We start from the raw sequence: 17,136 nt of genomic DNA on the forward strand, positions 1-17,136 counted from the left end.
GGTAGCAGGCTCGGATCCTGCCTCGGGCATGGATGTGTGTGGTGTCCTTAGGTTAGTTAGGTTTAATTAGTTCTAAGTTCTAGGCGACTGATGACCTCAGAAGTTATGTCCCATAGTGCTCAGAGCAATTTAAAAGAGATTTCGAGGACTTCAGATCAAATAAGGGAGAAGGGATAGACAACATTCCATCAGAATTTCTAAAATCACTGGGGGAAGTGGCAACTAAACGACTATTCACGTTGGTGTGTAGTATGTATGAGTCTGGCAACATACCACCTGGCTTTCGGAAAAAACATTATCCGCACAATTCTGAAGACGGTAAGAGATAACAAGTACGAGAATTATCTCATAATCAGCTTTACAGCTCACGCATCCAAGTTGCTGACAGGAACAATGTAGAGAAGAAAATTGAGGACGCGCTTGATGACGATCAGTTTGGCTTTAGGAAAAGTAAAGGCACGAGAGAAGTAATTCTGACATTGCGGTTAATAATGGAAGCAAGACTAAAGGAACATAAAGACATGTCCATAGGATTTGTCGACCTGAAAAAACTGTTCGACCATGTAAAATGGTGCAAGACGTTCGTAATTGTGGGAAAAATAGGGATAAACTATATGAACAGACGGGTCACATAAATATGTACAACAGCCTAGAGGGACTAATAAGAGTAGACGACCAAGAATGAAGTGCTCGTATTAAAGAGGGTTTAAGAGAAGGATGTAGTCTTTCGCCCCTATGGTTCAATCTGTTCATCGAGGAAGCTATGATGGAAACAAAAGAAACGTTCAGGAGTTGAATTAAAATTAAAGGTGAAAGGATATCAATGATACGATTCGCTGTTGACATTGCTACCCTCAGTGAAAGTGAAGAACTACATGATCTGCTGAATGGACTGAACAGTCTAATGAGTGTAGAAGATTGAATTGAGAGTAAATCAAAGAAGTAATGAGAACTAGTAGAAATGAGTTCAGCGAGAAACTTAATGTCAGGATTGATGGTCACGAAGTAGATGAAGTTAGGGAATTCATCTACCTAGGCAGTAAAGTACCCAGTGACGGAAGGAGCAAGGAGGACATCAAAAGCAGATTAGCAATGCCAAAAAGGACATTCCTAGCCATAAGAATTCTACTAATATCAAATATCTGCCTTAATTTGAGGAAGAAATTTCTGAGATTGTACATCTGGAGTACAGCATAGTTATGGTAGTGAAACATGAACCGTGGGAAAATAGGAACAGACGAGAATCGAAGCATTTGAGATGTGGTGTTACAGACGAATGTTGAAAATTAGGTGGACTCACAATATAAGGAATGAGGAGATTCTACGGGGAATTTGAGAGGAAAGGAACATGAGGAAAACACTGATAAGGAGAAGGGATAGGATGATAGGACATACGTTAAGACATGAGGGAATGACTTCCATGGTACTAGAGGGAGCTGTAGAGGGCGAAGATTGAGATTGGAATACATCCAGCAAATAATTGAGGACGTAAGTTGCAAGTGCTGCTCTGAGATGAAGAGGTTAGCACAGGAGAGGAATTCGTGGCGGGCCGCATCAGACCAGTCAGTAGACTGATATGACCCCCCCCCCCCCAAAAAAAAACAGCCGGTGGTCGTCGCCATAAACGTCGTCATCGATGTGAACGGCGACTCGAAACATGTAGCGCGCCGTAGATGGAGGCTGATGTGAACAGTATTATGCTGTGGGAGGAATGCTCTTGCGCTTGCATGGTGCCTGTGGTAGTCGTCGAACCACCACATGGATCATTTTATGCTTCATGTTTTCCCCGACGGTGATGTCATCTTTCAGCAGTGTAAATGTCCGTGTCTCGGAGCCACAAATGTGATGCAGAGCATTATAGTAAGCTCACGTTGATGTCTCGGCGCTCAAATTCGCGTGATGTAAATCCTGCGGAACCCATCTGTTTCGTTATCGAGGGCTGTCACCGCGTTCGCAAATAAGCAGCCCGTTATTTACGCGAATTACATTACCTTTGCGTAGACATCTAATGCCACATACCGCCACAAAACTACGAAGAAACTATCGGATACGTGATATGCAGAATCAGTGATGTATTTCGTTCCAAAGACGGATAAACAACTTATTAAGGAGGTGATCACAATGTTTTTGCTCAGGAGTGTTTATACGTAAGTTATATATCTTTTGTTGTCCACTTTGAAGTATGAACGTGGGCTGTCCGAAACCTGCTCGGTAAAAGTTACACAACTGATAGCCCGAGACGGGTAATATGCAGTACTTACAGAAATCAAGAGAAAATTATACGAATAGAAGACAAAAAGGGAAGACCACGGATTAAAAAGGGCGTAACAGGGTGTAAATTTTTACTGTCTGTCGACTAGAAACAATAAGTAAAACACCAAAAGTCGAAGAAAAATCCAGGTGAAAGGGTAGAAATGACAAGGTTCACTGATGCTATTGCCGTCCCGGGTGAAAGTCAGGGAGAATTAAAAATTCTCTTAAAGGAAATGAACGGTCTCTTGAGCATCAGAAATGAGAAAGGTGACAAACCAAAAGTCAAAATTTAGGTACAGTAGACGAAGTCGTTTTTGCCGCCCTCGAACCAAACTAATGTATTTCAGGTGAAATACGCAGGACGTAAGAAGCAGATTAACCAAGGCATAGACCATTCTTCCCCAAAAGAAGTTAGTATGTATGAAGCATAGGCTTCAATTGGAGGAAGAAATGAAAGGTTATTGTTTACCGTGCTCTCGACGAATATGTCATTGTAGACAGAGCACAAACTTAAATTGCAAGAATGTGAGAGCAGGCAGTCGATTGTATCCTACCCGACGTAACTATTCCTGTATTCGCCATAAACCATTTGGGACAATGACGACAGTGTTCATTTTGATAGACTGGGATATGAACCGCCTTCTTCCGAAATGAGTGTGTTGTATGCTGACTACTGTCCCACTTCACCTGGTTTGAGAAAGAAATTGTATGGAAGTGAATCAAGAAATGTGAAAAGCGAGTAAGAGGAGAATGGAAAGATTTGACATGTAAAGGTCGACAAATACACCAAAGTTAAGCGAAAAGATAAGGAAAGAGCAGCGTATCTGTAGGACTGGCGAGGCGAGATATAAATGGAAACCAATTTGTTTAAGGAACAAAGAGATAAGGCATGTACGAAGAATAACTTTCATTGTGCAGTGGAGCAATAGAGGACAATAATTGTGCAGTGTTTAAACTTTATTTACAATTTGAACAGAAACTGGGCTGTAGTTAAGAGTCGAAGACCATGGAAAGGAATTTGTATTTGAGAAGGTAGTAGTACAGGATTTTAGCCTATTCCAATGCTATTTAATCTATACATTGAGCAAGCTCTAAGGGAAACCAAGGAGAATTCTGAAAGGGAATTAAAGTTCAGGAATAAGAAATAAAGACCTAGAGTTTGGCTGACGACAACGTAATTGCATCAGAGACGGCAAGGGGCTTGAAAAGCAGTTCATCGGAACGACTAATGCCTCGAAAAGATACTGTAAGATGAACGTCAACAAAATTAATATAAGAAAGGTAACGGAATGTAGTTGAATTAAAACAGATGATGCTGAGGGAATGAGATCAGGAAATGACTCACTACAACTAGAGATGAGTTTTGCTAATTGGGCGGTAAATTGACAGGTGTTCAAATTAGCCACCGAACGCGAGCAGCTAGTAAAAAGCGTTTCTATAAAAGAGAAATCTGTTAACATCGAATATAATTTGTTAGGAATTCATTTCTGAAGATTTATGCCTGGAACTTAGTCGATAAACACTTCAGACGAGAAAAGAACAGAAGTTTTTAAAATATGCTGTCACAGAATAATTCTGAAGGGTAGTTGGGTAGATCGAATAACTAGAAGATGAAATACTGAATTGCATTGAAGAAGATAAAAACTTAAAGTACTACATAACTAAAAGAAGGGATCGACTGATAGGACGCGTCCTGAAACATCAAAGCTTCGTGAGTTTGCTAACGGAGGGCTACAGGGATAAAAATTCTAGAGAGACACCAAGACTCGAATACAGTAACCAAATTCAAATGGTGTACGTTGTTGTAATGACACAGAGATGAAGAGGCTTCCACAAGAAAAGCTACTGTGGAGAACTGCATCGAACCAGCCTTTTAGCTGAAGACCACCACCACCAACAACAACAACAACAATAACAATAATATTAATAATTTAGGACGTTGAGAGCGTCACTATGAAATGATTAGATTAGCACAATAACTGGAACAGTGTACTTGTTACCTGTTCACATGCTAATGTTGTGTGCGTGTATTGTGAGCTGACTAATGGCACCATTGTGAAATAACCTTCAAATTGCGGAAGTTGTCATGTCATTACGGTCCAAGGAGAACGAGAAAACGCAGTCCAAGACTGTGCGTGATAGCAACCAGGCGTAGAACAAAAGAATAGCTCACAGCTCATACAGTATAAACCATGTCTGACCAGATTTGCGCCCACTGCTGCACTTTATCAAAACCTGCTGCCTATAGGTCGCCGAAGCATATCATTTATAACAACTCTGCATCGAACAAACACATTATCTCGACAATACAGAACAAGGGCAGCCACTGATGCTTACATAACTATTAATAACGACAAGATTACCTGAGTACTACAGTATTCACATTACCGGTTCTGGAAATTTACTGCCATCATCAGATGTGGTAATTAATTCACAAACAGATTCGTCGTAATACAAAAACCCTCGAGTTAAATACATTCTGAAAATAAGTGGTATAAAATACGTCAAAGACTTACATGATTCCTTTTTTTATTTATTGTTGCTTCATCACCCTCGTCCCATATGGGAGGGAAGCGGGTTGTCAGCGGTTACGGTTCACCAATATTCTGCCAAACGATTTAAAAAATTTAAAACACAGTAAAATTTGACATAACGTTAGAAAAAAATTTATAGGATAAAAGAAATTGGAATTAAAATAATGTCGCATGGTCTGTATATTGTGCTTGTTGAAGACAATGGGAAGTGAAACTATATCATGTAAGTATAGGAAGAGTGTCACTATTAGAGACATTTACGAACAACCGAGAGCAACAAATTGACATTAAAATGTTAAAGCTTCAGGAAAATGGACTGACTTTAGGGTAACACTGTTCTCTACTAGGCGAAGTGGTTCCTTCTGTATAAATCATTAATTTTTCAGATTAGAAGGTATTATAAAGACGCAAACAAAAGGATATGCCCCACAGGCAATAAAAGAGCGGAAGTGCAACTACTCTCATTTGGAATTGAAATTATTGTAAGTGCTGTTTATTTTTACCTCAAACGAAATCATATTGATTGGCTTTATTGGACTAAACGTAAATTAGTATGAGGAGTAAACGCCGTTGTTGATTGATGGTGCACTTCGGGACGCCCGCATCTCGTGGTCGTGCGGTAGCGTTCTCGCTTCCCACGCCCGGGTTCCCGGGTTCGATTCCCGGCGGGGTCAGGGATTTTCTCTGCCTCGTGATGGCTGGGTGTTGTGTGCTGTCCTTAGGTTAGTTAGGTTTAAGCAGTTCTAAGTTCTAGGGGACTTATGACCACAGCAGTTGAGCCCCATAGTGCTCAGAGCCATTTTTGAACTTGGGGACGAAGGGCCTGACAAGTAGATAATTTTCGTATAAAAGAAGTTATTTTGTAAAATGTTAGTCCGATTTCAAAGTAAGATGTTATTATTAACATAAATAATGATAGAACATTGGTGGCGCTCGTTCTTTGCGTCAACAAACCAGCCGTTTCCAAGTTAAACGCCCAGAAATTAATTTCCTCATTTAATTTAACAGAAGAGCTGACAGGTTTCAAATTTTACAATAAAACGAGCTTACATTGGAACATTCTAATTTTTATTGGCAATAATATATATCTAGTAAAATTTATCTATGGCCTCATTGTCAACCGAGCGAGGTGGCGCAGTGGTTAGACACTGGACTCGCATTCGGGAGGACGACGGTTCAATCCCGAGTCCGGCCATCCTGATTTAGGTTTTCCGTGATTTCCCTAAATCACTCCAGGCAAATGCCGGGATGGTTCCTCTAGAAGGGCACGGCCGACTTCCTTCCCCATCCTTCCCTAATCCGATGAGACCGATGACCACGCTGTCTGTTCTCCTTCCCCAAACCAACCAACCAACCTCATTGTCAGAAAAAGTAGAAGAAAATACGGTGTTGCATATTGCTCAGATATAACAATGTGTCAAAGATGTTCATTTTTTACAAGACTTTGCTCTGACATCGGTACAACCAAAAGAAAGTTTTTTTTTCTTTTCATTCATGAGAGTTGACATAAACTCGCAAACATTGTAGCTGAAATAATACTAGTAGCTGTTACATGGCTGTCCAGAAGCAGGAATATCATTTGACTTTTCAGTATAATGTCCTTTCAGGATTATTCAACCACGCACAAGAGTTCACTACCTACGTTTTTATCAAAACGTATGTTATATGGGTAATGCGAGAACTTAAGGTTGGCGCACAATTTCGTAGCGTTTTCCCGTAACTTTAATGAGCACAACAGATACACGTTACAGAGAATTTAGTCATCAACAATATATTCTCCTTGACTATTTACAACAGTCTGTCAACGCTGGGGTAACTTTTCCATTCCACGACTTTAGAAATCACGTGGTTTAGAAGTGAAGCACTCATCGAACCGCGTTCGGAGTGGTTTTTTCGTCCGGAAAGAAGTTCCTTGAACGTTATTCGCCAGAAGAGCGGAAAAGGTGAAAATTTTGAGGGCACAGTGTCAGGTGAATAAGGCGGGTGTGGAATGACTTCCCAACACTTTTATACAGATTTTTTGTCAGTCTAGCAGCTAAGCGTTATCATGGAGTAGTATCACTATATACAGTATTCCTGGTCGTTGGTCGTGGACCGCGTCTGCAAGACATCTCTTCCTTATGTCAGCATAAAGGCATCATTTCTCGTCACCAGTAACAATGCAGGATAGGAATGGTCCATGTCATTCGAGCCAAGTGGTGAGGAGCAAGCAGAGATGTGGCCACCCGCTGATTTTTGTGAATTTGGCCTAGAACAAGCCGAATCCATACTCCCGATTTTTGAGCCATCCCCACTGCGTGCAAATGTGGCACGATGGTAGAATGATAACATTTCACCACATTTGCTAGTTCTCGAGTACACTGACAAGGATCATTGTGAGTTATTGGTTTTTATCAATATTCATCAAATCCCGCAGATATTCTTGAACGTGGAGAGTCGCTATAGTGAAAACGATCTTTCTTAAAACGAAGAAACCATCTTCATGCCGTGCTCTGTCCAGTGGCATTATACTCATTCAGGGCGCAAATGTTTCTGGCTGCCACCGCTGTTGTCACCCCTCTGTTGAACACACACAAGAATATGTCGGAAATTTTCCGATTTCTCCACTTGGCACTTCATTTTCTAGAGTCGTCAGTTGCACACTCGATTTCCAAATGACAAAATGATACGTAAACTCGCATAGTAACCGTATGCACCAACCTCTGTAACGATTGGTTCAAATGGCTCTGAGCACTATGGGACTCAACATCTGAGGTCATCAGTCCCCTAGAACTTAGACCTACTGAAACCTAACCAACCTAAGGACATCACACACATCCATGCCCAAGGAAGGACTCGAACCTCTAACCGTAGCGGTCGCGCGGTTCCAGAATGAAGCGCCTGGAACCGCTCGGCCACACCGGCCGGCCTGTGTAAAGAGTGTGTCTCTATTACACTGAAAACAATGCAGTCAACTTAACGCTACTCTTTGCGTTGTGTAAGCACTCGGATATCGATAGTAACCGTCTGAGGGTGAAACAAGGGAGCGCTGTTCTAAGCATTGTTGTGAGACGAGATGCCTGCGATAGTGGAAGTAGTAGCGTCGGTCGAGGGATCGGAGACAGAAAATGTCACGTTGCCCTCACGTCGGTGATGGCAGATGTTATCACACTCAAGGCCTGATTACATTTATATAGACAAAGAGTGATTTAGATGGCTTAGATACACTTGACGATGGAATCCAAGTTAAATTTTGAAGCATATCGTAAAGAGCAATTTCAGGGTTACGCTCATGATTGTTAGTCCGGGTATATAATAATCCGATGTTTTTCTTGTCAGATAAGGCAGCCACCTTAGCCTCCAAATAATACAAATTATTTTCCGTGTCTAATTAACAAATATACTGCGGTTATTTTATGTTAACGTAACGTTGAAATTCAAATAATGTTAATCTGGCACTCAGCCATTATTGTTACCTATGTCATTATTATTATTCTTTCTTTTCTCAGACGTTATGTCTGCTCGAAAATGGAAAGTGACGTGGACCTTGATGAAGCGCGACTTCCTTTTAACTGTACGGTATATGTTATATTGCATTTAGGAACTTTTGGGTAATTGAACATGTATCATTAATTACGGATTTCTGTAGTTGTATATATAAGTTTGGATGTAGCTGTATTGCATTGATGCACTGGTGGATATTGTGTGGTATGACTCCCGTAGTTGATAGTATAATTGATATAATGTCAACTTTATCCTGATGCCACATGTCCTTGAGTTCCTCAAACAGTTGGATGTATTTTTCAATTTTTTCTCCTCTTTTCTTTTGTATATTTGTTGTATTGGGTATGGATATTTCGATTATTTGTGTTAATTTCTTCTTTTTATTGCTGAGTATGATGTCAGGTTTGTTATGTGGTGTTGTTTTATCTGTTATAATGGTTGTGTTCCAGTATAATTTGTATTCATCATTCTCCAGTACATTTTGTGGTGCATACTTGTAAGTGGGAACATGTAGTTTTATAAGTTTATGTTGTAAGGCAAGCTGTTGATGTATTATTATTGCTACATTGTTATGTCTTCTGGGGTATTCTGTATTTGCTAGTATTGTACACCCACTTGTGATGTGATCTACTGTTTCTATTTGTTGTTTGCAAAGTCTGCATTTATCTGTTGTTGCATTGCGATCTTCAATTATATGGTTACTGTAATATCTGGTGTTTATTGTTTGATCCTGTATGGCAATCATGAATCCTTCCGTCTCACTGTATATATTGCCTTTTCTTAGCCATGTGTTGGATGTGTCTTGCTCGATGCGTGGCTGTGTTAGATGATACGGGTGCTTGGCATGTAGTGTTTTCTTTTTCCAACTTACTTTCTTCGTTTCTGTTGATGTTATGTGATCTAAAGGGTTGTAGAAGTGGTTATGAAATTGCAGTGGTGTAGTCGATGTATTTATATGAGTGATTGCTTTGTGTATTTTGCTAGTTTCTGCTCGTTCTGTAAAGAATTTTCTTAAATTGTCTACCTGTCCATAATGTAGGTTTTTTATGTCAATAAATCCCCTTCCTCCTTCCTTTCTGCTTAATGTGAATCTTTCAGTTGCTGAATGTGTGTGATGTATTCTATATTTGTGGCATTGTGATCGTGTAAGTGTATTGAGTGCTTCTAGGTCTGTATTACTCCATTTCACTACTTCAAATGAGTAGGTCAATATTGGTATAGCATAAGTATTTATAGCTTTTGTCTTGTTTCTTGCTGTCAATTCTGTTTTCAGTATTTTCGTTAGTCTTTGTCTATATTTTTCTTTTAGTTCTTCTTTAATATTTGTATTATCTCTTCCGATTTTTTGTCTGTATCCTGGATATTTATAGGCATCTGTTTTTTCCATCGCTTCTATGCAGTCGCTGTGGTTATCCAATATGTAATCTTCTTGTTCAGTGTGTTTTCCCTTCACTATGCTATTTTTCTTACATTTGTCTGTTCTAAAGCCATGTTTATATCATTGCTGAATACTTCTGTTATCTTTAGTAATTGGTTGAGTTGTTGATTTGTTGCTGCCAGTAGTTTTAGATCATCCATGTATAGCAAATGTGTGATTTTGTTTGGGTATGTTCCAGTAATATTGTATCCATAATGTGTATTATTTAGCATGTTGGATAGTGGGTTCACAGCAAGGCAGAACCAGAAAGGACTTAATGAGTCTCCTTGGTATATTCCACGCTTAATCTGTATTGGCTGTGATGTGATATTATTTGAATTTGTTTGGATATTAAGTGTGGTTTTCCAATTTTCCATTACTATGTTTAGGAGCTGTATCAGTTTAGGATCTACTTTGTATATTTACAATATTTGTAGTAACCATGAGTGGGGTACACTATCAAAAGCTTTTTGGTAATCATTGTATGCGTAGTGTAATGACCTTTGTTTAGTTTTAGCTTGATATGTCACCTCTGCATCTATTATCCGTTGCTCTTTACATCCTCGTGCTCCTTTGCAACAGCCTTTTTGTTCTTCATTTATAATTTTGTTCTGTGTTGTATGTGTCATTAATTTCTGTTTAATGACTGAAGTTAATATTTTGTATATTGTTGGTAGGCATGTTATGGGGCGATATTTAGCTGGGTTTGCTGTGTCTGCTTGATCTTTAGGTTTCATATAAGTTATTCCATGTGTAAGTGTATCAGAGAATGTGTATGGGTCTGCAATGTGATTGTTAAATAATTAAGTTAGATGTGAATATGTTGAGGTGAACTTCTTTAGCCAGAAATTTGCTATTTTATCTTTTCCAGAGGCATTCCAATTGAGTAGAATTAATTGCTTGGGTGACTTCATGTTGCAAAATTATCACTTCAGGCATTTGTGGTATCATCTTGTATGTATCTGTTTCTGCTTGTATCCACTGTGCATGCCTGTTATGTCGTACCAGGTTTGGCCATATGTTGCTCCAGACGTGTTCCATGTCTGCTATGTTTGGTGGATTGTCTATTTTAATGTGTGTGATCTATTGTCTGGTAAAATCTCTTTTGGTTTGTGTTGAATGTTTGGTTTTGTTTTCTTCTATTTTCACTTTTTTTGTATCTTCCAAGTCGTTTGGCCAATGCTTGTAATTTCTGCTTCTTTTCATCTAATTGCTCAATCGCTTCTTGTTGAGAAATTTTACCTAACCTTTTTCGTTTTTTTGTGACATTTCATTTCCTATAAATTGTGTTAGCTGTCCGATTTCTTTTCTCAGTTTTTCTATTCTGATCTGTAGCCTGTGTTGCCATGCTGGTTTTGTGGGTTTCTTCTGTGTGTTGGTTGGTTCTGATCTCTGCCTAGTGTGTATATTTAGTGTAGTGAGTGCTCCTATATAAACCAGTAGTTGTAACTCTTCCATAGTTGTGTTTTCATTTATTTTGTTGTGTATGATTGTGTTGATAGTTTTTATTGTTGTTTCGACTTGTGGGTTATTTGGTGGTCTATGCAAGAATGGTCTAATGTCTGTATTTGTGTCTTTGTATTCTATATATGTCAGCTGAAATTTTTCTTCTATATCTAACGTGTGTGTTACTTCGAGTTCTATTTGTGCTTGTTCTGGTAGCTGTCTTAAGATTTCGTTTTCCTCTGATTGTTTAATTTATGCGTGTTGTTCTTCGTTTGTTTGCTCTGGGATGTTTGAGTCCATTACTGTATTTTCTTCTTCTTCTGGTTGCACATTACTTTGTTACAGTATTCGTTAAAATTGTTGTTTGATGTTTTCTAATTCTGACTTGGGTATCCTGTTATTTTTGATTATTACACGGATCTGATCAGCCAGCCAATGTTATGTTAAAAATTTTAATTCAGGGTATCTGGTAATAAATGTTTTGTATACTTGTGATCTGTATCCAGTTGTGTTGGTTCCTAAGTTTGTTGCTTGGTAATAACAGAACATGAGGTGTTGGTTAACTTCATCTGACCATCTCATCCTCTGTCTTTGTTTTCCTTCCAGGGTGGTTGCAGGAAGCATATCCATCATAACACCTCTATTTGGATTTAAATCATTTTCCATGTGGCTAGCAGTGTCGTTACCATTGTGGACGGGTATAGGGTTCAAACGTCATCCCCGACCATGATAGCACTTGAATGAGATTTTCACTCTGCAGTGGAGTGTGCGCTGATATGAAACTTCATGGCAGATTAAAACTGTGTGCCGGTCCTGCACTCAGTTTTAATCTGCCAGGAAGTTTCGTGATAGCGCTTGTCCTAGGCTTCATTAGTTCTGTCCTGAACCAACTAATCACACTAAAAGGGGGGTTAGCCCTATTAGTAGTTTGCTCTTTTCGTCGCCTTTTACGACTGGCAGAACATACCAGAGGCCTACTCTTTTCCTGGGCCTCCACAGGGTTTATTATTATTATTATTATTATTATTATTATTATTATTATTATTATTATTATTATTGGTTTCTGAAGTTACAAGTAAATTAATTAAATGCCTTCTCACAAGTTATTTAGTAGTTAAAAGGAACCAAGCAACTTCTTTTTATTAAATTCATTCGTAGTGACAATAAGTTTTTGCCGCTGCTGCTGCATGTTGCTTCGAATTGCTGTAAACCACATGGAAAAGGGCAGTCATCTGGAAAGGTGAGTGCAAACCTTAGGGCCAAAACAGACACACTGACACACCACAACACGTCATGTACCCTAATCGAGTACATTCCATTGCACAAGTCCGACTCTGTATCACCCGTAAATTCTTACTCAGATACGCAGTCAGATAGGTTATCCAAATATTAAAGATTCTCATGTAACGATCGGTTGAGGGCTTAAGGACAGTCGAACTGACACGCAACACGCACACAGTGTTATGCAGCTAGGTTCCGTTTACTGATAGCTCAAGTTGCTTATCCAGTTTATTTTCACAGACGAACATAGACATATTTGTTGTAGCTACACTACATATTGGATCCATATACGCTAGACCTAATACTATTTGCGTCGGCGTTGTCTTTGCAATTACTTTCGCAATTATCAGCAGTGCGCGATAGACAAGGAGTGCCTACAAAAGCACTGCGCTTTTCTAACTGGTTGTTAATGATTTTCCGTTGTTACACTTATTAGAGACAATGTTCTTAAAATGAACTTCATTGCTGTACCATTAATCGTTTATTGTTCATTTACATAAGAGTTTTCAATGTGGGCGTTTGTATCTTGGTAGTTTTTCTGGCGCTTTCATAGAATTATCTTACACAAAGCTGTCTCTCTGCCTCAAGATCTTAGGATATGATGGCCATTGACATTTGTGTACTCTTTAGAGTACTTGTATTTAAAAAAGTTATCAAAAACGTAAAATATGTAATTTGCATATTTTAGTAGTTGTTTGCTCTTGCTTCATTTAAAGTTACGTTTTCTCCAGTACATCTATTAACGCAGTGTACACATCAGTAGCATTACATGTGACGTACGCAGTATGTAGTTATGTGGAAAAGAGAGACTTGTCACAACATCCGCTGCAGGGCATGAATTACTGGTATCTCATGTGCCAGTTCTGTCGCCGTTTGTAACGGCTGGTAAACGGCGCCATGCTTGTATTGTATGGAAGTGGGGACCTAGAAACGACGGAGAGACTTCGTCCCCGCTGTAGCCGACAATGGTACACAACCCCACAATAGGCTACAGCAGTCCACTCATGCCACCGCCGCCCCACTCTGAACCCATGGTTAATGTGCGGTTCGGGGTTCGGCACCCAGTGGACCGCCCCGACCCACTCCCCCCTCCCTCTCCCCACTCCCCCGCGCCCCTCCCCCTCGCCCCTCCCCCCTCCCCCTCGGGAATGTCTCACACCAGACAAGTGGAACCCTCAATGTTTGTGTGGTAGAGTAATTACGTTGTACACGTACGTGGAGAAAGTCTTTCCGCAGCAATCGCAGACAGAGCGCAACTGAGGCGGAATAAAGGGAACCAGCCCGCATTCGCCGAGGCAGGTGGAAAACCACCTTAAAAACCATCCACAGACTGCCCGGCACACCGGACCTCCACACTAATCCACTGGGCGGATTCGTGCCGGGGACCGGCACGCCTTCCCGCCCGGAAAGCAGTGCGATAGACCGCACGGCTAACCGGGCGGGCTGACGCCATGCTTACTCATTTACAGTGACGATACGATCAAACATCTGAATTTCCGGCAGTGCTGGGCAAGAAGGACGCGTGGCGCGACCTGAACGCCAACTTCGATGCGCTGGTTCCGTCCACGGCAGCGGCGACACCAGACGAGAAGCGGGCGGCCGCGCAGGAAATCCGCCGCTTCTACTTGGGAGACCGGCCGCTAGGCGACGACACGTTCTTGCAGTATGCGCAGGTACGTGCAGAGGTGGCAACGCGGTTCTTAGACGGTTACCATGACGATCACGTTTATGTTGTAGTCTTGAATCCGAAGACTGGTTTGATGCAGCCGTCTAAGCTACTCTATGCTATGCAAGCCTCTTCTTCTCGGAATAACTGCGGCAACTTACATCCTTCTGAATTCGTTTATTCATCTTTCGGTCTCCATCTATGGCTTTTACCTCACATTTCCCTCCAATGCTAAATTTGTGATCACATGATTTCTCAGAACGTGTCCTATCAACCGATCCCTTCTCCTAGTCAGGTTGTGCCACAAATTTCTTTGCCTCAGTCCTGTTCAGTAACTTCTCATTACTTATGCCATCTGCCGATGTAATTTTCAGCATTCTCCTGTGGGACCACATTTCAAAAGCCTCTAGTATCTTGTTGGCTGAACTGCTCGTCGTCAATGTCTCACTTCCATTCGTGGCTACATTCCGTAAAATACTTTCATAAAATGCTTCCTAACACGTAAGTCTACATTTGATGTAACAAGTCTGTCTTCTTCAGATAAACTTTCCTTGACATTGTCAACCAACAGTTTGTCTCCTCTTCACTTAGGCCATCATCAGTTATTTTGCTGCTCAAACAAACTCCCTCAGCATCAACTGATTTAATTCGACTACATTCCATATCCTGGTTTTCCTTTCATTGATGTTCATCTTATATTCTCCTTTCAAGACACTGTCCATACCGTTTTACTGATCTTCTAAGGCGTTTGCTGACACAATTACACTGCCATCGGTAACCCACAAATTTTTTAGTTCTCCTACACAACAATTTTCTTTCTTTACTGATTGTTCAGTGTACAGATTGAATAACATCGGGATAAGCTACAGCCCTTTCTCACCTCCTTTTCAGACATTACCCCTCAACTATTATGATTCTTGCCTGGTTTTTCTATATGTTGTAAATAGCCTTCCGCTTCGTGTATTTTATCCCAGCTGCCTTCAGACTTCCAAAGCGAGAATTTCAGTCAACACTGTCGAAAGTTTTCTCTAAGTCTACAAATGTCATAAACGTCGGTCTGCCGTGACTTAGCCTGCCTTCTAAGAAGTCGTGGGGGCAGTATTGCTCCGGAATCCAAAATGATCTTCCCCAAAGTCGGCTTCTAACAGTTTTCCTATTCTTCTTTAAAGAATACGTCTCAGTATTTTGCAATCACAACAATCATCATCACGATAAAAACTGGACATACAAGGTCTCCAATGAAGGCGTCCTCGAATTCAAAATTAAATATATGGAATAATGAGTTTAATAGATTGGTGCAAAAAGCGTATATTGATGGTGAAAGCGGTAAGAATTTTGTGCAGAAGTCGTACAAAAGTTTCGAAATGGCTCGAAAAGTAGCTAACACATGGTAGCTTGAGCAGCTTGTAGGAATTTAACTAGTCCGCGGTAGGCAGTCATTGCAACCAAATAACAACCGTTTCGGAATATCCACCAGACACAGTATAGAGGTGACGCAAATGAACAACGAAATTTCCATCAAATACTACTGTGTTTCGACGGAAATGAATTCAGATGCCAAGCAGAGTGGCGATTGTAGCTCGTCCAGCACGGTGGGACGGTTTACGAACAAGTGTCTTTCGATGTGCACCACAAACAGCTGTCACAGGAAGTCAGGTCGCACGGATATGGAGGCCATTCCATTCTGTGCAATAATCCAGCGCAGTGACTCTATTCCTGTAGTATTCTTGAAGAAAACCAAGCACCAGTTCCTTGCGATGTGGGTTGGCCTCATCTTGCTTGAAGCACTCACTCTGTGCTCGATCGACACTCCCACGCTGTGTTCCAAAATGTAGCGTAACATTCATTAGTGATGCTTTCTCGCATGGGAGAAGGGACAATAAAGTCTGTGCTACACGCAGCAGCCTAAATAGTAACACTATACAGTAATTCAGCTTGACACGAATAAGGATTTTGAGAACCCCACAATTGATTAATTTGTGTGTTCACACCGCCATTTCGGTGCAAGCACTTCGCCTGTGAATCAGATGCAGCCAGCATCAAATCTTTCATTATGAATCATTGTCAGAATGTGATTCGCAAAGTCAGCTGTCTGTCGCACGGGTCGTACAAGTGTGCTATAATAGCTTTGGATACTGAGTAGAAACATGTGTAGTCCCTGTCTCAGTATTTTCTGCGTGCTGGTTTTACTGGCTCTAAACACTATTGGGCTTAACATCTGAGGTCATCAGTCCCCTAGACTTAGAACTACTTAAACCTAACTAAGCTAAGGACATCACACACATCCCTGCCCGAGGCAGAATTCGAACCTGCGACCGTAGCAGCAGCGCGCTTCCGGACTGAAGCGCCTAGAACCGCTGGGCCACAGCGGCCGGCTTGTACGTGCTGGAACGCTTCGAACCAATATCTGCTGCAGTTCTTCGTTCTGGTCGTATTACTATTTCACTGAATAATCACAGAAACCTGGGCGACAGTTTCAGGACGAAACAATAGTTTTCCTTGGCCCAAAATTTCCCTCCACATCATCGACCGCGTAGCCTGTCCGTCGGATTCTGGCGAATAGCTTGCGAATATTCTTTTGGAACATTCAGACGTGTTTGAAAACTGGCCTTTTTGCTGTAGGACTGTGTTTTAACCTGTGGTACTCCAGTACCAGAAAAACACATTGTTCAGTGAAATACATGATTTCAAACACTTCCTTCGGTTCGGTAACCTCCTTCAACGTTTCAGCGGTGGACGTGATTCTTCTGCACTGCACTTTGTATAGGCACGACGTATTGCATTTACAGTGCGATTTGTTAGCAGCTTTTCGAACAGTTTCGAAACTTCTGTATAAAATGCTCACAGCTTTCACAATAAACATACCGTTTGTTGCACTCGCCTATCGATCTTAGTTTTCAAGATGTCTAATTCTGAAATCAAAGACTCCTTCGCTAGACACCTGTACTTGGTCTGGCTTTTACGCAGCTCCCTCAACGAAGATTTAATGGAAAGGAAGGGGCGGATATCGTAAAACTTTTGTAACTCATAACCTTTAATAAAATAAGTTTTTCAAT

At 40.8% G+C, this 17,136-nt stretch overlaps 1 protein-coding gene across 1 annotated transcript in view; it reads left to right on the top strand.

The window, feature by feature from the left end:
* LOC124776323 (esterase E4-like) overlaps positions 1-17,136 on the top strand; it is an 80,663-nt gene that overhangs the window by 48,303 nt on the left and 15,224 nt on the right. The window contains exon 7 of the mRNA XM_047251261.1: positions 13,918-14,087. Within this exon, the coding sequence (XP_047107217.1) occupies positions 13,918-14,087 (170 nt within the window). The remainder of the gene's footprint in view (positions 1-13,917; positions 14,088-17,136) is intronic.

The sequence above is a fragment of the Schistocerca piceifrons genome, chromosome 2 (genome assembly GCF_021461385.2).
Source record: "Schistocerca piceifrons isolate TAMUIC-IGC-003096 chromosome 2, iqSchPice1.1, whole genome shotgun sequence".
Taxonomy (NCBI): Eukaryota; Metazoa; Arthropoda; class Insecta; order Orthoptera; family Acrididae; genus Schistocerca; species Schistocerca piceifrons.